This window comes from Dryobates pubescens, chromosome 13 (genome assembly GCF_014839835.1).
Source record: "Dryobates pubescens isolate bDryPub1 chromosome 13, bDryPub1.pri, whole genome shotgun sequence".
NCBI lineage: Eukaryota > Metazoa > Chordata > Aves > Piciformes > Picidae > Dryobates > Dryobates pubescens.
The window spans coordinates 29367935-29390093 of record NC_071624.1 but is presented as its reverse complement, the minus strand read 5'-3'; the positions used below and the strand labels follow the sequence as shown (position 1 = coordinate 29390093).

Below are 22159 nucleotides of genomic sequence, written 5' to 3'. Positions count from 1 at the left end.
CTAGCCCAGCTTCTGACTTGTCCTGTAATTAAAACACCTTCATATTTAGTATTTAGATATAAATTATTCTTGTTTCACACCACTATCATTGACATCACCCATGAAATATTAAGATATGTGTGCAAAGGCACTCAGGACAAACTGTTCAAGGTTTTGTTTCTTATATAAACCCCTACTATTACCCTTTAATACCCTCCCCCAGCCCCTGCTAAGTCAAATCAAAAGAGAAAATTGACACAAATTTTAATATTTATATATTTTAAATCAAAACACAATTAAATAGACTATGTTTTAAGTACATGAACACTTGGGCATGAGAGAAGTAAGAGGTGGTACATAGTACCAAAAAACCTACACACAGCCTTTTTTTGTTTGCTTTTCTTTTTTTTCTGGACAAAACAGTGTGCCTCTATACAATCAAATATTGCAACAGAACAACACTTGCTAGTCAATCAAGACCATCCTGAACAGGGGAGATGATTCGTGCTCTGTGCAAAGTGATTTCTTTTGCACGAGTTTGAGGAGAGAAAACAAAAAACCAAAACAGCAATCATAAAATAAGAAATCCAACAGAGAAGTGTTGTTTACTAAAAATGCAGTGATCAAGGGATGGTGAGCCACCGAGTACTTCTGACACCCTGCAAAGTCAGTTCAGGGGAGGCAAAATGGAACGGGAGGTGCTGTGGCACGCCGTTGGTTTTTTACTTAACCAAAGGTTTTGCAGGTTGCAAGTGTTGACAATGCCAGGGAGGAGGGCCAGAGGGCATTAAAAACTGCTTGTTCTTTGTAAACCAAACATCTGGAATTAGATACTATGTTGCTCGGAGGACAAGAAGCTACTGGAGAATGGCAGCAACTACTTCTGTCCTTGCTCGGGGGGTGGGGAGGAGAGAAAAATGGAGCAGTCTGCAAGGTATCATCTCCTCAAAACATGGGCTGTGTTTGGAGCCGTGGCTCAGGAGCAGAAGGCTGCATGAGTGCAAGATCAGCTTTCGTGTCTGCTCTGTGGTGGAAGCAGGGGATTTGTGTGTGCAGATGTGAGAGCTCAAGGAGGAAGAGTTACACTGTCCAGGCTTCACTCCAGACCATTCACTGCTGCCTTCAAAGTTAATGGAGTTATGAAGTAAAATACATTTATCTTACAGCTGAATACGTTTCTATTTCAAGTAAGGAAACCCAAAACTTGGAACTTTGTAGGCCATTCACTGCCAATGAATTCAACCATCCCAGGTTCATTTCTCCAATGGCCAACGTTGGGGACGTGCCCCAAGGCATTTCCAATTATGTGTTTAAAAATCACAAGTAGTAGAACTAGAAACTACAGCAAAACCTTTCCCCTCTCTCGTGGTTTGTGTCCCCTTCCAGATAGTTCGCTTAAAAGTCTTTTTGAGACAGGGTCAAGTATTTGTGAAGTCCTTCACAGTTCCTCAGTGACACTCCTAAGCTGTGTCCTCCTCTCTTTCAAAGCCATCATCACTGTGAATGCCACATGCAACAGGAAGTGTTTCTTGAGGCTCTGCAGTGGAGGTACAGGATCGCTTCTTTTAATGCTTCCTTCCAAACCAGGGGGATTTCGGCAGCTGGAGTAACAGTGCTTTGTTTTTATTGGCTGTGTTCAAGAACCCACCAAAAGGGAAAGTTCACTCATTCTCCAAGCTGAAAACTACACCACTTCTTCTGGTGTTTCTAAAATCATAGCTGTAAAAGGAGAAGCAGGGTTAGACTTCACTCTAAAGCATACAAAGCACTGACTCAACAGAAAGACATTCTGTGTTTGAGACAGTTGAAGCCAGGTATGCTTACGATCTTGGGGCAGGGAAAAACCTCTCATGCCACCACACACTCAACCTTCTGATTACTGTAACCACACTTGCTGCATTGAATCCAGAGCATCTGCAGGCACTTGGTGTTTCTAAATACTGTGCTGAGTGACCTGTTCATCTAACCAGCCTGGAGTGATATCATTTACAGGCAAGCTATGGAATAAAGCCACTATACAAATCATTTAAATGCAACTGCTCTATTAGAATGAAAACAGTCAGATAGTGAAGCTAGAGATCCATCTGCTTGGGTCTAATGCCTGGGCTTGGGCACATGTCTACCTTCAGTAATTCAAAATAGTCCAAATGCAGTTTTCAGGCAGTCAGATGCTCAAAAGCCAGGAGCACCAGACATTACCTTGGTTAGCTGCTGCCCTCATTACCTCTCAAAGTCTAACCACTGCCTCAGAACTGGGTTTTATTTTGTATCCAAAGAACACCTGGACTTGTGTGGTGTTCAGTGACTTTGCTCTTGTAGAACTCTGAACCTGAGGACTGTGTCTTTGGGAAAGTGCAGGCAGAGCACTGCAGAAAGGAGCACACCCAACACTGCTGAGGCTTTGCTGACAGCCTCAGCAGAGAAACCCAGCGTTCACTGACAGGACGCTGCAGATGTGAACTCAAATGAGGAATTACAGCACTGATCCTGCCACATAAATCAGCCTTTTAGCTAATAAAATAGTTTGTAGAGACTTGAAATGAACAAAGGCAATCTTCCTGCTGGCACAGGAGAGCCACTTCAGGTGTCTTAGGAACTTCCTACATCATCAGACGTAGGCTGAAACACTTCCAACCTTTGTTTCTTCCTACCACGCTGTGCCAGTTTGAAGATTTACCAGCGTGGGTTTCAGCTGCACCAGGAAGGCAAGCGAGAGCTCTGCTCCTCCCACAGTCTGGCTGAAGTCAGCTGAAGACAGGCAGCCTTTCCACCCCCTTACCTTCGTAACCTTCTCCGAAGGCTGTTCACATTGCGCCTGCTGCATGACGTCATTGACTATCATCTTCGCTATCCTCCAAGCCATCTCTTCTTGAGCCTGCCATGGAAAAACATCCCAGAATACAGATAGGTTCCGTTCTTAAAATACAGTCCTCTCAGCACAATTCACGTGCTCAGCCTTGGGAGACACAGCTAACCTTCACAACTCAGTGACCTGCAGTAAATGGATCCTCCCCTGATGGAAACGCAGACGGGTTCTGAGTACAGCATTAACTGCAGTTATGGCTTGGTGCAACTTCCAACAGACTTTAGTGAAGTCTTTGGACTTATTTGCTGGGGACTTGTCCAATGCCCTTGGGGGAATGGACAGGGAAAACGCAGCCTGTAATCCCTGCACAGGGGTCACGTCACAGTAAATCAAAAGAAAACTCCACTCTCTATTGTGGATACATCTTGTAACACCGTAACAAGCAAACCCTTGACTGCAAGCACACAGTTAACCATCACATGAGTTAAACCAGCAAGCCCTGACGAAAATCAGACCAGTTTCACACATGCATGCAAACCAATTATATTTAGCACACAGTCTGACAGCTCTTGCTGCTGCATCAGAGAGAGAACTCAGCGAAACAGGCAGCATTAGGAACTTCCAAGACTTTAGTTCTCTAATCTATGCTGTAAAGTAAGTCACAAGGACAACATAAAAGAGGACACACCTCATCTGTGTTTCCTTGAACCCATTTCTTCATTGCTTGTGAAAACATGGACCCTAGTGGAGATAAAAACCAGCAAACAAGACATATTAGCAAACTCTGTAGCATACCTCCTGAAAAGCCAAGTCCTTCCACCCTTCTGAAGGGTTCGCACTGCTGGCTTTAGAGAACATAGAAGCGGGGCAGGAAAGGGATCAAGTGGATCCATGGTTCAGTAGACACTGAGCCTGAACCCTTCCTCTTTTCCAGAGCTGAAAAGCAGCACTAACAGCAGATCCCAAACTGGGTGGGAAGAGTGTGGAGAGCTGAAGTTCTTTTTCACCTCGAGACCAAATCTTTGAGGGTTTGCTCATCAGCTCAGCTGCTAGCGGCTTCCATCCCTGCCAGGCTCCATCGACAGCTCTGACTCCCACAGGCTGCTCATACACTCAGGAGTCCAGCTGGACCAGAAAAGCAGGATTTGGGTAGGAAACTGAGCCAGAGATGGGTTTTGCCTCAGTACAGGACAACCCCTAAGCTTCTCTATTTGGCTTGAGACAGATGTGGAAAGAGTCAAGAATCCTACTTATCTCAACTGCAGCTCTGAAAAGGTTCAGAGAAAGAGGAAAACAAACCTTTGGATTTTTTGACATCAGGCTCTGGTTCAGATTCTCTGATAAACTGTCCCAGGTCACTGACTCGTCCAAATGTCATCTTCCTGAAGAGAGGAGGACAAGAAGCACACACATTTCCAAGAGAGCTTTGGCATTATGGAGAGCTACCAGTCAGGAAAACAAAAAAGCCCCCACAGTAAAGACTCCAGCATCTTCCCAGTTACCACTGGGAAAACTCTCCCACCCTTCTCATATATCTGAACTCAAAGTCTATCAGAAAAGTTATTCTAGAAACCAGCAGCAGGGAAATGCTTCAATGACTCAATCATGTGATAAGCAGCAGGCAGAGCTAGCAAGTGCTCTGCACTGGCATAAAAACATAGAATCACAGAATGGTCTGGGTTGGAAGGGACCTCCCAAAGGTCATCCAGTCCAACCCCCTCTGCAGTCAGCAGGGACATCCTCAACTAGATCAGGTTGCCCAGAGCCCTGTCAAGCCTCACCTTGAATATCTCCAGGGATGAGGTCTCAACCACCTCCCTGGGCAACCTGTTCCAGTGTTCCACTACCCTCATGGTAAAGAGCTTGTCACTGGGGAGAAAGCAGGTTACAGTACCTAAAGAACAGGAGACTGATATGCAAATGGAAAAGCAAGGTAGAGAAACAAAGAACTCCTGTGCAAGATCTACACAGAAGAGCTTTATCACAAAGAGCAACTCAAGAAACAGAAGAGCTGTACCATCTACTAAGGAAATGAAGTAAAAGCTGTTCTCTACCATGGGGGTAGAGACAAATCAAAGTTGCACATTACAGTACCAAAGGTACCTGACCTTAGTCTTTTCTGTTCCAACCCCAAACAGGCAACTACTCAGCTGTGTTTTGGAGTCAAGGAGGAATGGTAACTAAAGATAAAGAAACAATTGGAAATACTCATCTGGCTACAATTCTGGTCAGAAAAACACTCACTGTGACCTTGGTGTTAAATCACACTGCTGAAATAAATTTACTTTCAAATATTTCGACATTTACTAAGGCAGCAACACCTTGTAGCAAAGCAAACTCTGGGTGCTGGGAGGAGACAAAAGCCAGGACAGAGGTGAAACATGTAACTAGAAAGAAGGAGATACACTGAATGAGCCTTACCCTGCATATGTTCGTTGATACAAAGATTCTGGATCCAGACTTGCAGCATCTACAATTATTGCTTCATCAAAATTTTTCAGGATTTTAACATTAGCCTTTTTGACATTGGACTACAAATAAAAATTCTAAGTATTAGTGCCTAATGCAGACAACTAAGAGCTGCTTAACAAAACTGCCATTTTAGTGCTTTTACACTTAGATAAACCTCCATAAAGTCTCTAAGCAAGCATAAAAGATTAGAGAGCATCTAGACAGAGGTCAACTCCTAACTCAGTATGACATTGCTTTTAGAGAGGATGAGGAGGTTATGTGAACAGAACCACAGAGACACTGTCCAGGTCAGCACATGTAGGTGTAGAGGCTGCTGCCCAAGTGCTATCAGTGGGGCAGATCTGTGTGTGAGTACAACACACTGAGCTACCTCTGAAGCTGCAGCAGCTTCACTCATCCCTCCAGCGCTCGGTAAGCAATGCCCAAACACATTATTCTTCCCCCATACATGGAGAACAAACATTTATCTTTTGGCCTGGAGTATTTATATAAGATTATGAAAAAAAAAAAAAAAAGCCAAGGAAAGATTAGAGCACCAGCAGGGAGAGCACAAATGCACAGCAATCCATCAGTGTCTTAACAGCAACCAGAAACATTTACAGCAGCTGCCCTGCAAACTCCCTTCCTGCTGCTCTGCCTCAGTGCTGTTCTTTATGCAAAATTATGCAGAGAACCACCGACTCTCCTGTTCAGCTAAGCAGGAAGGCACACCACCAAATGCAGCACTTCATTGCCTACCATGTCCAAGAAAGCCAATTACCAGCAGTGTCTCCTGCTCAGACTACCAAGCAGCAGAATATTTCATCAGCACAGGTTTTATTCCCCAATTTGCCAGTTGGGGGGACACAGTCACTGCTCACAAATTAGGAGGTTTAAAGTGTGACAAGCATGTAGTACAGCTTCCAGGTTGCTGGAAACACAGCACATTAATAATGTTGGACTAGATACTGGATATAAAACCCATGGCAGCTCTGCAGCATTCGGTAAAAGCAATTCAGCAGAAGCAGGTCTCCATTGGCTTTTCTGCTCTCAGCTGGGCTTGCAGTTTGCAAGCTGGCCTGGTTACAGATAAGCCAGAATCTGATTATCCTCTCTTCTTTCTCATCTGAATTAAGCAAAGCTAAAAACACAAAAGGTTGAAACATCTCTGATGTTACTGGGCTGGTTTTAGAGTGCAATGAGATTCAGTGCCCGGCTCCGAGGCGTGGCCCACACAGGAACACAGCCCTCAGAAGGTGGCAGCATGAAAGGTCATTTTGGCCATTTTCCAGACAGGACTAGCTAAGTCTGCTGAGACATACTAAAGAACACCACCTGCTCAGACATTAAGTGCCACTGCTCTGTGTGTGAGTGGAGAGATGCCTTTAACCCTAAAACCGAGCAGGCTCTTCAGGACAGAAGATGTGGCACTGTAATAGAACTGAGCAAACAAACCCTGAGTATTTAGATTTAACTTCTATAGGATGTTCCCAAGTGTCAGTTTCCCCATGAGCTGTAACTGTTGTATTGGTAACAAAAAACTTCAAATAAAAGGCATTCTTAAATGTTATGGCACCATGAAGCAGCCTCCAGTGAGTATTAACAGCTTACCAAGAGTGTTACTGTGGTGCAAAGAACTTAAAGGCTTTGGGTCCAGCTCAAAAGATACCTTTCCATGTTCATACCTAGCAGCAGGTAGACTAAATGTGTCCCAACATGGCACAGCCTTTCATGTTCAAGTGGAATGGGAAGCTTCAAACTAGGAGATGTTTCCTTACAGGCTATGAACTTTGATACTGACACAGAAGAGTCTTTGCAGCATCTCCTGTAACAGAACCAAGGCACAAAACTCCTACCTGGGAGGCAGAGCCATCTGGTGCCCCTATTGAATCGCTATCAGGAGAGCTTCCGTGGCCATGGATACTCAGTGCAATATTCCCTCCTGGAAGTTCATCTCCTCGTACTGAATGGATGAGGTCATTCAAGTACTTGTAGTAAAGGTTGCTGGACAAGAAACCAGGTAGGAAAACCTGAGAGAAAGAAGGAAGAGTCCTCAGTCAAGGCTGGTCAGCATAGTTTGCAGAACACAAGTGACACACAGACATCTCAGTCCTTGTGTAGGTGGTACACAAGTGTCCACACCTGGAACTATTATGGATTAGTAATTGCATTGCTTTAGATTTGAATCCTACTGCAAAAGGAACAAAAATGATTGTGTACTAACCAAAGCCTCCAGTAACAAATGTAAGTTCAAATATTCTTCCACCCCTCTAGAAAAGTCTGACAACCCAACAGGCTTACAGTTACTTTGCTATGCTGCTCAACACGCAGCAGCAGCTCAGCCTCCAATCAGGTTATCCAGGTATCCCAGAGCTACACTAACAGCCACACCACCAGTCTAGACTTGAAAAACAACCGCTGCCAGGAAGAAGGAAAACTCTCTGAAGATGTATAATAAGCTGTTGATAGCAATTCACATGGGAGGAAATTCTGTTTCTTCCATTAAAATGCAACAACCCCTCAAGACACATTTCACAGAGAATCCACAGCAGCCAGTGGGTGGTAGCTTTTCAGATCAGGCTGGGAAAACAGTCTGGCAGATTTTACTAAAGCTGTTCAATTATCCAGGTAAAGAGGCAGTCAGTGCAAGCACAGGACAACTCAGAGGTGCCGAGGGGAATGTCTGCCGTGCTGTGGAGCCTCCACATCAGCTTCCCTAATTGCCAGAGCCTTTCTGCAGAGCAGCTCACCGTCTCCATGGTGGTCCACGCCTGCCGTAAGGGAGTGGTGAAGCAGTTTGGGAGGGGTCCACCTTCCCTGCAGATGTTGGATTCAATCTCTAACCTCACCGCGTCGTCAAACCCCAGCGGATGCGTGGCTTGAAGGGAGAAGTACCTGCGGCAGGGAGAGGGCAAGAGGACAACACAAAAGGATTTGCAAAGCTTTGCAGGTGCTTAGCACCAACCCTTTCCACCGAAGGCCATCAACGATGCTGCAGCCACTAGATGGTGCTGGCCTCCAAAACGCACGTCCAACTGAGCCTCACCAACTGCAGGGAGAGAAAAGCTCCCGCTCACACAAAGAGGTCTCGATAATGCCTTGCCCCAGAGACCCAGATAAAGAAACAGAGCATCGTTACTGATGAGCAGAATCTCACAGACCAGCTCTGTGGCAGGAACGGAGGAGGAAACACCCAGATCTCTGAGACAGCACTTGCTCTGCTAAAGGCACCACTGGAAACTGAGTGTGTGGATGGAGCTGGGGGTGACAGAGTGAATTAGAATCAGAGTTGTTTCAACTGGAAAAGGCAATTAAGAGCATCACTATCTAACTCTACCGAGGCTGGTGTTAAACCATGTCCCTCAGCACCATATCTCTGTCTCTCTGAAACACCTTCATGGATGAGGATTCAACTACCTCCCTGGGAAGCCTGGTTCCAGTGTTTGAGAACACTTTCAGTGAAGAAGTTTCTTCTAATAGCCAACCTAAACCTCTGCTGGTGGTGAGACCATTTCTTCTTGCCATATCACTTGTTATTAGGGAGCAGAGACCAACAGTAATTCCTCTCCAAATATTATTTCCTGCTAGGGTTACAACAAGCTTGTGACACTGAGCCTCACACTTCAGACTTCCTCTGGAAGCATTTTTGCTGTCTGTATTCCAGTTGCATTATTGCTAAGGTGAAGCACAAAATAAAGGAAGAAGTTACAATCCTGAGGAAGCTGGCATTGAAGGGGATCTGGTCACTTCTTAAGGGAAAGGAAACCACTTTGGAACATTAAGAATAAGCATTATTTATGTACTGTGTGGTAACAGCTCCTCCAGTCTACTTTAAATGGAAACCAGTTTAAACTTCAGGTTCTTCTCCAGGGATGCATCTAGGAGGTTTAAATCCTTTACATTTCCAAATGGCAACGAAGGAGCTTTGATGTTTCATGACCAGACATTAACTCAAGCAATCAAGCCCTGAAAATTCTGAATTGTGGTTAAGGATGGAACCCTACAAGGCTTTTCTCCTCATGGATAGGGAAGTTCTTAAAGCTCTTATGTGCATCCACTTAATAAATCTTAATCAAACACTTTCAGCATGACAGTGCAAGACTGAACAGTTATGGTTTGAAAAGGAAAAGTTCCTTCTGCACAGTGCAATGCAAAAACAAGCAGCACAAAATCAGAGAGCTTCAAAGCAAACAACTGTGGAAGTCCCTCACTTGTCATATAAAATCATGGCATCATTCTGTGCTTCTTGCCCATCATACTGGCCTTTCTTGGCAGCAAGTTGTGACTGGAAGTTATCTGCTGCCAACCAGAACTGCAACACATTAACTGCATCTTCCTTCTCCATGTACTGGAAGGGAAACAGAAGAAAAAAAAATAGAGAAGAAATTAAGGAAACTTTAGCAAGAAACTTTCAATAAGCATAGACAAACCTGCTGCTTCCCATGGAAAACAAGAAACATACTTCATGCGTCAGTGATGCAAAAACTGTCACCAGGGCATATAACTATCCTGGGTTTTCAGATACAGTGTTGCAGACATAAGAAAGAAGGAAAAGAACAAAGAGCTTGTGACATTTCTTCCCTGTTCTGACTTTCACATCTAGCTTCCAAGCAGCTCTTTATTTATATCATACCAAAAAAAAGAGGAAACACTACTTCCACGCTCTGCTTATCTTACACTGAGCTCAGCATATTGCCTCAGTTTGAAGTTTCAAACTACACTGGCTTGTCAGATTATCAGGACAAGTATTTTACCACTAAGAGACTATTCCCTAAAGGTAGAGGACCTCACAACTCTAGAAGTTAAATAAATAAGTCACACATTTAATCTGCCACATCCCAGCCTGCTATTGCCTCTATCTGAAGCTAGTGAATTGTTATCTGTAGGAATGCTTAAGGCCTTCAAAGTCAAGATTAAGATGACTCTGCCAAAGCCTCTACAAAGCAAAGAGACCCTGAGAAGCACTCACAGACTGAGATGATGTGTGAATGCTCCTTCTACAGTAAGGGTTTGAACACCTGAAAGAGATCTACACAAGCAGCAAATTGCTGAATGCATTTTCTCCCAGAGGAAGACAGACCTCATCATCTTCATGACATGGGAGGGGTCTACTGGAGCCATCTGGGCATAAAGAGTTTTTCCCATTGGATAAAAAGGTATAAAATCAAACCAGAACCACAGACCCAAGCCCCACCACTCACCTCAGAGAAGTAGAACAGGGCTGATTCACAGAAAAGTATGTCAGCCAGATAAACAGTCCCACTGGTCAGCACCTCGATCTGGTATTTACAGAAATGGTGACTCCGCAAGAACTCACTAAAGTGCCTGCACAGAGGAACAACCAGTTACTGAGGGTCAACAGCATGCAAGGCACCTTGTGAACCAACTAGTTCTTGCCCCACAAGTCTGATGGTTTTAGCTGGGTAAAAGCAAAACGAGCAAGGCATGGGGCAGGACTACAAATGGCACAGGGAAAACAGAATGTGGTAACAGCAGGCACGCACAACTTCAGCAAGAATGGGCTTGGAGGAAGAGATCTGAGCGGTTTCCAACACAGGAGACTGCACAACGAAGCAACTTTATGGTTAAGCCTCCAGAAACATTTCACACCTTCTGCAGAAGGACAATAGACACAAGAAGCCAAACCATTCCATCAACTTACTCTTGTTCCATTGCATTAAACACTATTGACTGTGCTGTAACAAAACAGTTTGGATCCACTTGTCCATCTTCCCCACAAATCTTTGCTGCAAAGAGAGAGAACAGGTTAATTTGAACACACATTTGGCTGCTTGAGCTGAAAGACAGGAGTATGGCTGGTTAATGAAAAATTGCAGTTCAAATCCAGCAGAATCAGCTGGTTCTGACTGCATACAAAGAGCTCTTAATCACTGCAGATAGCTGAAGAGCAATACTACAGCTAAAGTATCTGACTGACTCAGCTGTGGAGTCTCTCCATAACCACCAGGAGTTCTTTCACTGATTTCAAGCAAAGTTTCTGAAAGTTCTTAGAATGACTCATAGAATCACAAAATGGTTTGGGTTGGAAGGGACCTTTAGAGGACCCAACCCTTTCTCATGTGTGCCCTTTCCAAAGAGAACAGTGATTTTGTTTTACAGATGGAGGCAGTGAGACACAAGGCAACTTAGCTGCTCCTCAGGTCAGGTAATGAAGAGCACCAGAAATCACAGAACGGTTTGGGTTGGAAGAGACCTTTCAAGGTCACTTAGTCCAAACCCCCTTCAGTCAGCAGGGCCATCTGTAACTAGATCAGGTTGCTCAGAGCCCCAAACAACCTGACCTGGGATGTTTCCACCACCTCTCTGGGCAACCTGAGCCCGTGTCTCACCACCCTCAGTGCAAAAATGTCTTCCTTCTCTCTAGCCTAAATCTCCCTCTTTCAGCTTAAAACCATCACCCCTTGTCTTAAACAGTTTGCCCCCAACTTGCTTATAGGCTCCTTTAAGTACTGAAAGGCTGCATAAGGTCTTCCCAGAGCCTTCTGGGGGCAGTGCACAGCACTACTAAAATGTCAGATCCACTGATACTTGTAATGGGCTCTGCTATCAACTGGCCTGAAAATCCATAAAAATCAGAGTGTGGTGTTAGAGATAATGTTTCCCAGGGAAGGAGGAAGCTCTGAGCCGAGCAGGCAGCAGGCATTCTTACCAACTATGTCATTTCTCATTGCTTCTGTAATGGGAATTGGTTTAGCAGCATCTGGAGAAATGTATTTGGTAAAAGTACTAACTGCATCCCGCTCTATACCTACAAGGAAGAAAGAGAGTCAGACTTTGAATTCCTTGGCACAGGTCACAGTAAGGAGTGAATAACAAATGCCTACTGGTCAGAAAAGCAAGTGTCTAATGATCAGTGACAAGTTTCCCTCCCCTGAACTTTAGTCCACTGCTTTGCTACAAGCAGCCCAGCGTGGAGAAGGGAAGTGAAACGAATCAACCTAGATCTGAATTCCCTACCACCAGACAGGAACTGCAGTGAAATTTCCAATTATTTCTAGCTCTCATCACAGAGAATGTGAAACACATCACAAAGGAATCAAAAGAACAAACAAACACAAATCATGAAACGGGATGCCTCAGAACAAGATGAATGCTGCACACACCATGTACTGAGAGCTGAGACACTGCTCCAGGAGGGAAAAAACCACTCCAGACTTCTCAGCTTTGTCAAAAAGGACCTAAAAAGAATCTGTAAGTACTAGAAGCCAGAAAGCAGTGCTGCTCTTCATGACTGAAGAACCACTGTGTTTGCTTAAGCTGCTTTGGGGCTGGGGTTATGTATTGCAGAGCTACACAATAACTAACTACGAGCAAGGCAAAGAGAAAGGGATGCAAGAGAAGAAAACAGCTGGGCAAAAAGAGGAAGCAACATGAAGTGAGGAGTTGTTTCCTTCTTGTCTGGAACTTGCACAGATGAGGGAAGACTGAGCAGATGAGAGCAGAGAAACAGGTTGCTGTTCATGTAGCTATCAAAGGCAAAGACTTTAATGGTGTCCTTACTTCTAGTAGCCTCTAAGGAGGTAGAATCCAAATGAGAACAAACCAGTTACAAGGGCAGGTGATCTATCAAATAACTCCAAGAACAAAGACAGTGTGGCCCACATGATCTCTACAGGTCTCCTGTAACCATTGCCTATGTCATTGAATGGGATAAAGGGTGGGAAGTTAATTGTCAGTTCTCAGTCTCAACACCCAAATTTTCTGCAATTCTTCTAAGCTGGGATGGGTGAGGGAAGAGCAGGACACTGCAGTGTTCACCTTCATCTCTTAAAGGTTACAGGTGTAAGGACACAAGCAACCTAAGCTCTATGATGATTCTGAAGTCTCTTCAGCAGCACATTTAGTTTTGAACAACCAGACAAACAACACAGAGCTGGAACTGGCCTCTCTGTTACACAGTAAGCTTAACATTCCCAACACACAACAAGATTTTCTTCCCCACAGCATCACGTCACACTCAAAAGAAGAGGCAGCTCACTGTACACAGCAAGCAGCAGCTGCTAGGCTCCCTGTCTCCCCACCTCTTTAAAGAGAGTAAACATTTTGGGCACTTACTTTTCATGAGTTTTCCTGACAAGTCTTTTAGTGCAGTGGAGGGGCTGTTCTTATTTGATACTGTAAGCCTGGAAGATTCTTGCTCATCAGCTGGAACAGAATGAGTCCCTGTCTCAGATTTTGTTAGACAAAGCACACTGGAACTATGGCTCTCCTGACCAGAGAGCAGGTGGTTCTGGCTGGGGCTAGTTCTGTCTTTCTTGTCAGCAGCCACCGGCCTGGTCCTCAGCAGATGGACTGTGCCAGAATCCTCCAGTCTCTCCTCCAGCAGTCCAGGTGGAGATGATGATGCAATTTCCTGCTGTTTTGAGGGTGACACTGGCTCTGCCAAGGAGCTCTGCTTGACCGTGTTCAGGCTGTGTGCTCTTATACGGGACCATGTTGTGGAGTGGAAGCTTTCAGCCTCTAGCCAGAACTTCACCAAGTGTTCCATTCTGCGCAGTTCCATAAACTGGATGAAGTAAGGGAGGGCCACGTTGTCCTGCAGGACTTGTTCCAGGGTCTTTGAAAGGCTTGATTTGGTCTCTTCAGCCTGGTAATTCAGACACGATCTGCCTAAAGAAAAAGCATAAAGGGAATGACACCACCCTGCACTTCAGACAGGGGTACTCCAGACACAAACATCCTGCAGTGCAGCTGCTGAGGAGACTACTCCAACATAATGGTGGTACAAGAAGCAAAGAGACCTCTTCTCCCAGACAAGTGTACTGTCCCCATTCAAAACCCTCCAAGGGGCAGACAGATCCTGTTGTAACAGCCCTTAGATTGTCTGATTACCTAATCTACTTGCCTGAAGGCCAAAGGAGAGTGAGCACAGCAGAATAAAGAGAAATGATGTGGTTGTAGAGCTGATGAAGCCTTACCTAGGTCTCCAAAATGAGCAGCTTCCATGTGGCTTGGCTGCTTCTTAAGGGCAGCGGTCCGACTGCTAGAAAAGGAGTCCATGTTGGCAGAGATGGCATTAATGGCCACATGGCTTGGTCCTGCAGCCTCCAGCAAGGCATGATTTCTAGTGTTCCTCTGGGGGGAATGTACTGGTACTGGAGCTGGAATCAAGACAGCAATGATTAAAAGACAAGGATCTCAAGATCTCTTTAAGCAGAAGCCAAAGCTAAGCACCCCAAGACATGCCAAAGAGTTTGCAAGAATCAGCTGTGTTAAAAACTTCCACTGGGTGCCATCTTTGGCCAAAGGTCAGATAAAGACCCCAGAAATAAAGCAGTTTCATTACAGCAAGAACAAATTCACTTCCAACAGATTGGTGGTAGCCACCCATCTCTCTTTTCCTCAGCTAATGAAAAGACTCCAAGTCCAAGTTTACACATGAAGTACTACTCCTGAGCCTTCCTGCTTCCTTGATAACTGCTATCATAATGGCTTCATACTTTGGCAACAAATTTGTTTGGTTGTAACAGTCTTGCCAAGCCACTTCCATATCTTTATGAGAGATAAAATGTTACCAAACCCTTAGCCACAAAGCTATCTGTCAGCTTTAACAAGAAGAGTCTTCAAAAATATTTGGATTTAGGAAACAGAAGCAATAAGGAAATGCCTCTGATGAAACCCAGGTTATAAGCCATGACCTCCTCTAGCTGTTTGAAATCACAGCTGTCTGTCTTGGAGCCCAAAAGAGAACAAAGAACAACTTCCTCAGACAGAACTCTGCCAGTGAAAATGCATCAACTAATTGTTAATTGCTGAGAAAAGCTGACAAAAGCCCCTCAAACCAACAAGCTCATGGCAGTTTCGAAAGCTCTCAGGAAATAGCATTGATTGGGATGTCATGCAAGGACACCTTACACCTCTGACTCAAAAATAAAGCAAGTCAGATGACACAATCTCACCACACTGCTTCCTAATGATGTATCTCATCAAGCAACTTGGTTTCAATGACTTTCATGCTGTATAACTTTGTTTTTCCTCGGTTCTGTGACACATGATGGCAGGAGCTGATCCTTTCACACTGGCACGTCACAGTTACGGACAGCAGTAACGGTATAGCGGAGCTCAAGCGTTTAAGCCGAGACAAAGTGTTGCTGAGGTGCAGTGTTTGGTACCACGACACCCTTTGGCACCTCTTACAAAGCTCTGTGTTTAGGAGCAGCAATAATGGAGAACACACATTTCAAGGCAGGATGGCAGTTGCTTGGCTGATGGCAGTAACTGGGGAATGTTTGGTGGAGGCTGCTTGTGTAGCACCAGAGCCATGCTCCTCATGATGGCTTAGGCTTTTGTGAACTAAATTCCATTTTCTACTATCAATACTTGTCCTGCTTAATCTAAGGATCAAACACTTGCTCCAAACCCTCCAGACAGCTCTACATGGCTAACCTAGGAGCAGGGAGCAGCTGCTTGCCCAACTGGAAGGATGCTCTCTCTGCTCCCAAACTGAAACATACTTTCAAATGTATTTTTATTTACAGGGTCTCCACACTGTAGCCTTTTTAGGCTGGAGGTTAGGAGGAAGTTTTACACAGACAGAGTGATTGCTCATTGGAACGGGCTGCCCAAAGAGGTGGTGGAGAAACCTCACTGGAGGTGTTCAGGAGGAGACTTGATAGGGTGCTTGGTTGCAGGGTTTAGTTGATTAGGTGGTGTTGGATGATAGGTTGGACACAATGATCTTGAAGGTCTCTTCCAACCTGGTCTATTCTATTCTTCTTTTCCTTGTCAGCTCTCTAAGCCAGTCATCAGAAAGTGCAGCTGCACTGAACTCATGAGGTGTGCTATGAAATGGATACAACTGAGTGTTTCCTGCATTTGATTTGAAAGCCCACCAAGCAGAAAAAAGCCTTTTACTTTCCCTTGATATTCAGATAAGGCATTAACAAGTACAGAAACAGGATTTTGTCTGAGGATATAAAAGCAACAGATCAGACTCACACAAATTACCACATCTCCTTTTAGTACTGCAATAAAACCTGACAAGATAAATAATCTTGTTTTTCCCATGCTTTAGAAATGTCCCATCAATATCTTTCTCTAACAGATTTAGCAGCCAGATTTCTGTATCATGTGGAGCAGCATTAGGACACTATTGCTTCTGACCAAGATTGAGATCTTCAGCCTCACCACCACCATCAGTCAAAGCTAAAGCAGACAAAGCAGCCTCTTTTAAAAATGAGACACAGTTCAGCTGCGTTTTCCAAACTGTGAAGTACACAACATGGGAACAGGAAACTTCAGAAGCCAATTTGTTACAGCTAAGGAATAACCCCTGTGAGGTGACTGAACTGCACCATGACTTTGAATTAAAGATCATGTCTGACATAATTGAATCACCTCCTGCACTCACAGATTCAGCAAGATGGCCAGGAAAGATGAGTTACTAAAAATACTCAGAAACAGAGTGAAGGTTTGGGTGTGCTGGGTTTTTAATGTACAGGTCACAGCTGCACTCAGTTGTAAGGAAAGCATCCCACTGGTTCAAATCAAAATGGCAGATGATGGCAGAAATCTGCATTTACAGGCAAATAAGTATTGCTCTTACTTTTAATTGCTTTCACATCCGTGTTCTTTTCTTGCTCTCTGCCTTTCACTGTAAAATAGAAAGGAAAAATGTTAATGTTATTTTGGGTGACTAAGGGAATTTGGCAGAGAATGGACATAGAACTCCCAACTCCAGCAAGTATCAGAGGCAGAGGTAAACTATCACTCTGATCAAGCTCTCTTATTTCAATCTGCACATCTAGGATCTGACAGAAGCTCTCAAAGCTTCTGTGCTGGTTTATTTACAACAGTAAAACTATCACCTGTGAATGAAGTTTAGCAAAACAGTGTGTTAAGAGAGACAAATGCTGTCTGCATGACTAAAGCAAGGCTACAGCCACATTAACTGGGAAGAATGGGAGATGCTCTCCATCAACTAGCAGTCACACAGCTAAAACCAACATCTCCTTGTATGACAGGAAGAGTAGCACACCACACGCAGCCCAAGGGATGTACATGGAACCAGCTGCACCTAGCCAGAGCCAGCCCTGGACCCCTCAGTCACGATGAATACCACAGAAACGTTCTGGAATCACTCTGCTAATAGGCAATTCTCTCTCAAGCAACATTGTTTAACTATCATCATACCTGTGGCAAGCAGCTGGGAGGAGAAGAGTTTAAAAAGTTGTGATGGAAAAGGGTTTTTTCCTTAAACACTGAAAGGAAGTGAGGACATTGAAACACACAAACAAGAAGATGAGCAGTACACAAACAGGAGAAATAAATGAAGTGGGGTTACTGAAGAACGTGACCTAGTAGTGGGACCTTCTCTGGCTGCTCCAGGCTGGGATTATTGCTACAAAGAGGTCATCTTTGAACACCGACGGTGGAATCCTCCCAAACATAACCACAAACCATAACCAGGCACCACCAAACATTTACATCACAAAACACCAGCAGATTACTCAAACCCCAACCTCTCCTACTCTACCCTAAGCATTTTAAATATTTTAAAGGGGAACTTCAGTCTCTGGTTACATAATTGTCCTGCCCAGTGGCGGCTGCAGCACTGCCGTGCTGCCAGCCCTCGCTGTGAGGAGCATCGGCGTTGCAGGGCTGTGAACTGGCAACTCAGCATTTAAAGATTCGGTTTGCAGCTTGCACTTTCCCCTCTCTGACAGAGGGGTCTGAGCCTCCGTTGAAGAGAGCTGGATTCTTCCAAACCTGAACTCTTGCAGCCAGACACAGCCATGAGCAGTGAGAATAAGCAGCTTTTACATAACTGGGGGTGTGCTGATTATTCAGGAGGAAAAGACACCGAAAAATATCTGCATGTCTTAAGTAACTCAGAGGTAAACAGGGACAAAGCAACCTTTTCGCAGCATTATGAATCTTTACCCCTTCAAAATCATTGCAACAGTTGATTCACCACACCAGTGCCTAACTACCAGCAATGATTCCCGAGTTTCCCAGAAGAATCCACCATAAGCCTATTTTCAGTTTAAACACATCCTTTCCTTCTTGCCAGCTACTGAGTGCTATCAATAGAAACTTCTGGTGCATCTTTCCAACCTCTTTATACTTCCTCTTCTGTCCCTTTAGCTTCAAGCAGGACAACAACAAATAATAATAAAAGAAATAAAATCATTAACGGGGGGGGGGGGGAAAAAGCCCAAATTTTAGAGCCAAGTTTCACTACAGGAAATTTACTTTCAGTTCCCTCAAAAAAAAGGGATGTCTGTGTGAAGGCAGAGAGGGCTGCAGAACATGAGGACCGTGGAGTGAGAGGCTGTGGGAACCTCCAGCAGCAAACCCCCATTCACAAAGGCAGAAAGAACAAACTGCTGCAAGCTGACCACGTGAGCCCAGAATTTTGATTCACATCTTGGAAACACAGAAGAGCCAACAAACCTAAACTGTTTGCTGGTTTTGTGCACAAGACCCACTACAGAACCTCAAAGGTCAGCCAAGCAGTAGGGCTGTGCTTGTCCTCTAAGATATCCCCAGTGTGCAAACAGAGTCTGGCTGTGACAATTTCATAACCTGCCCTCAAGCACCCAGCTGCTGCTTCAACTCTTACACATTCATTTCTCCACCTATTAGCCACCCTCCACCTTCCAGCCCTTTATTTTAAGGCCTTTATTTCACTCTTCTTTTTGATTCTTCTACATGTCAGTAGTTTCATGATCCTGGTCATTACTTAAAGTGGTTTTCAGTTTTACCCAACAGCTCAAGCCATGAACACCGATGGCTTTTAGACAGTTTTGGGCTGTGTCCAGTCTACAGTTTCATCATAAGCCTTAGTCTGTTGCTTCTGTCCCACCTGAAGTTTAAGATCTTTTCTCAAAGCCAGTATCTAAAGCAGGGATTATACAAAACCAGAGTATTTTGTGTATCACACAGATTAAAGCTTCCTTCTCTCCTTAACAGTGCGCCCCTCGGGCATTTACTTCTGACTCTACTTCTCTGACCAAAGAGCCTTTAATCAAAGTAACACAAACAGATTCTCAATCAGACATCCCTTGACTTCTTCCCTGAGAAATCCTTTGCCAAAGCTCACACTGTTCCTATGATTACACATCCAGATGGAATATCAGCTCCACAATTCTCTTCACCAGCAGAGCAGCTGAAGCTATTTTTGAGCAGTTTATAAGCAGCATGAAAGTTTTCTTCTGCAGCTGAAGGTTAGCATGTAAACATCCCATAAAGGACTATGGCACTTGCAGGACCTTCAGTGGGCTTCACAAATCTTCAGAACTACTGACATGAGCAGAAGTTTAAGCTAATTTCTTCCAGGATGACTGCACTAATCCCCAAAAGGAATGACATTGTTGATGTTGATACTTTGGCAGAGCAAGCTTACAGCGGAGTTATGTCAGGCAAGAGCTAAACCACCACCTCAGATAAATATATTCTAACTTAATGTCTTGCCTTCCAAGATGTACACCTTGGGCTTTAGTAACTGAGCAAAGCTTCAGGAGAGTGCATAGCTGTCACTGCTGGGAGAGCAACAGTCATATTGCTTGAGCCACAGCATCACAAAACCAGAAGTGCTGTCCCAGGAGGCCCTTCCTAAAAGGTGCCACTTTCAACAAAAACCACTCAAACCACATACCATGCAGATTGGAAGTGCACTACACCACATTTCCTCACGAGCTCTAGCACAAGTGCCTTAAAAACACTTCACTCTCAAAGAGCATTTAAATGACATCCATTTGCACTGACAGAATATGATAAATATTTCAGGAGTCCTCAATTTCAAATCCTGGCTTGTGCTCCCTGACATCAACAAACATTGATGGTGGGACTCGATGACCTTAGAGGTCTTTTCCAACTGAAACGATTCTGTATTACAAAATAAACTGTCAATGAGTCCTTCGGCTTCTATGAAGACCTCGGTGCAATGAGGTTTCTCCTTACTGCTTTTAACACCCTTAGCCTATTACATTTTTTACAGAACCGTCTATATCAGCACTGTCATAAAGTATTCTGCAAGCAGAAACTGCATGCGGTATGAAACGTGTTACAGCAGCCCCGTTTCAGAACTGCTAAGCTGTATTTCTCCCGTACAGAAGAGAAGCCCCGGGAGAGCGCTGCAGCTACAGCCGCTCCCCGAGCCGCTGCAGCCCAGGAAGGACGGAGGCTGCAGCCCGGCGTTCATCACCGCTGGCAGCCGGGGCTGCGTCCCGACGGCAGCCGACACCTCGAGGTCCCGCAGCAGTGATCCCTGCACAGCCCCGGCGCACAGCGCCGGCCCCCACCCCCGACCCCTGAAGGAGGAAAAGGGCCCCGACCCCGGGAGGCGCAAGGACTGACCGTCATTTGCGGGGAGCCCGCTTCTCAGGGACCGAGCGTCCTCTCGGGGCCCGGTCGGCGTTCCCGGAGGGGCAGGGCCAGGGCCCAGCAGCCGTGCAGGGGACGAGGCTGGCAGTCGCCCCTCAGCCCCGGGCCTCCCGCCCGCCGCCCCCCTACCTTTCCGCCTGAAGAAGGACATGGTGCCGGGGTGGGGGCAAGGCGGCCGCTGGGGAGGGGGGGGGGGAAAGGGGAGGGAGGGGACTAGGGCAGCAAGCCGGGCTCCCTATGAATGAGACTCCTTCCTCCGCCCGCTGCCTCCTCTCCCTCCGCCTCTTCCTCCCGCGGAGGCGCCAGCGGCCGCCATGTTGTCAACAACCGCCCCGCTCCCTCTTCCGGGCGGCCGGCAGTCCGCCAAGCATGACGGGACGCGGCCGCTGCCCCGGCCTGACTCAACATGGCCGCCCTGGCGTCGGCAGGCAGCCAATCCGCGAGCCGGAGTGGCCATCCTGGATGAGGGCAAGAGGCTCACGGGGTCCACGGTGCGAAGGGTACACGGAGGGAAGATCTGCCATCTTTAATCAGGGCCAGGGGCGATGGGCGGAGTGAGGCGCTGGTGGCCATCTTGGATAAGGGCAGGAGGCACTTGGGAGGTGTTTTGGGGCTGCTCCAGCAATTTGTGTGCGTCCCGTGGACGAAGGGTGGCAGCCTGTCCTGAGGGCTGGCGAGGGAGGGACAGGAGGCAGCGGTGTGGCAGGGTCAGCGAGAGCCATGGGAAGTGCCCCGGAGACCTCTGAGATGTGGGCCCAAAATGGCCCCTTTGGCCACAGGGGCTGGGGCAGAGGAAATTAACAAGCCGGTACCCCCCACGCCAGTCTGAGCACCTGCGTGGGGATTTTGCAGTCCCAGTGGTGGCAGCCACAAGCTGCCAGGCCCCATTCGAGAAAGGCCCTGGTCCCTAAAGGCCAGAGACCATCCCCCTGGTGCATGAGGCGTGCGGTGGCACCGGTCGGTGCGTTCATGTGATGCCAGACGTGACGTTCCTTCACAAACTACTCGGTTATTGCTGCTGTGTAACCAGAAAACCCTGCCAGGCAGCATAGCACCGGTCAGGATGTGGGGACACTGCAGGGGTGCTGGAAAGCAGAGTGTCTGATAAGTCAGTTCCGTCTGCATCCTGAATCCTGCCACAAAAATCCTCTTAATTATCCTCCTGAGGCAAATCTTCTCATTTCTCAGCTACAAAGGATGTTTGTAAACATTATAAACATTGATCTCTGAAGAGCAGTAGATCATACAGACACTTAAGAAAGGCTATGATTATAATCTGGATTCTGAAGAAGGCAACTGAGGCATGGCACCAGAAAGCAGTTCTCTCCAAATCACACAGCTGGAGCCATGCAGCAAACCATACAACCTTATGCCTTTGGAATTGCTGTGGATGCTGAGGGCCAGCTGCAAGCAATGAACTCCAGCAAGGGTAAGCATGGAAGAAACACAAACCATGGCCACTTTCCTGTGGGCTTTGGCACTCCATGCCAGACAGGAATTCGCTTTCCAAACACATAACTCTTAGTCCAATTCCTCTTCAAGCTCTTTTATGCCATGGCATTGCTTGATCCACAG

General features: G+C 45.8%; 1 protein-coding gene across 2 annotated transcripts; it reads right to left on the bottom strand.

The window, feature by feature from the left end:
* Positions 1-384: 384 nt before the first annotated feature.
* Positions 385-20771, bottom strand: AKAP10 (A-kinase anchoring protein 10). 2 transcript variants are annotated; one of them, XM_054166325.1, is made up of 15 exons: positions 20558-20771; positions 16803-16850; positions 14176-14358; positions 13313-13867; positions 11907-12005; positions 10899-10983; positions 10438-10561; positions 9448-9584; positions 7987-8131; positions 7093-7266; positions 5207-5316; positions 4085-4167; positions 3474-3526; positions 2759-2854; positions 385-1698 (listed from the first exon to the last, which is right to left on the bottom strand). In XM_054166325.1, the coding sequence occupies exons 1-15, from the start codon at positions 20733-20735 to the stop codon at positions 1693-1695; spliced, it is 2076 nt and encodes a 691-aa protein (XP_054022300.1). In that variant the 5' UTR covers positions 20736-20771; the 3' UTR covers positions 385-1692. The 2 variants fall into 2 exon arrangements, with proteins under 2 accessions (XP_054022300.1, XP_054022301.1); XM_054166326.1 differs by lacking the exon at positions 16803-16850.
* Positions 20772-22159: the final 1388 nt, after the last annotated feature.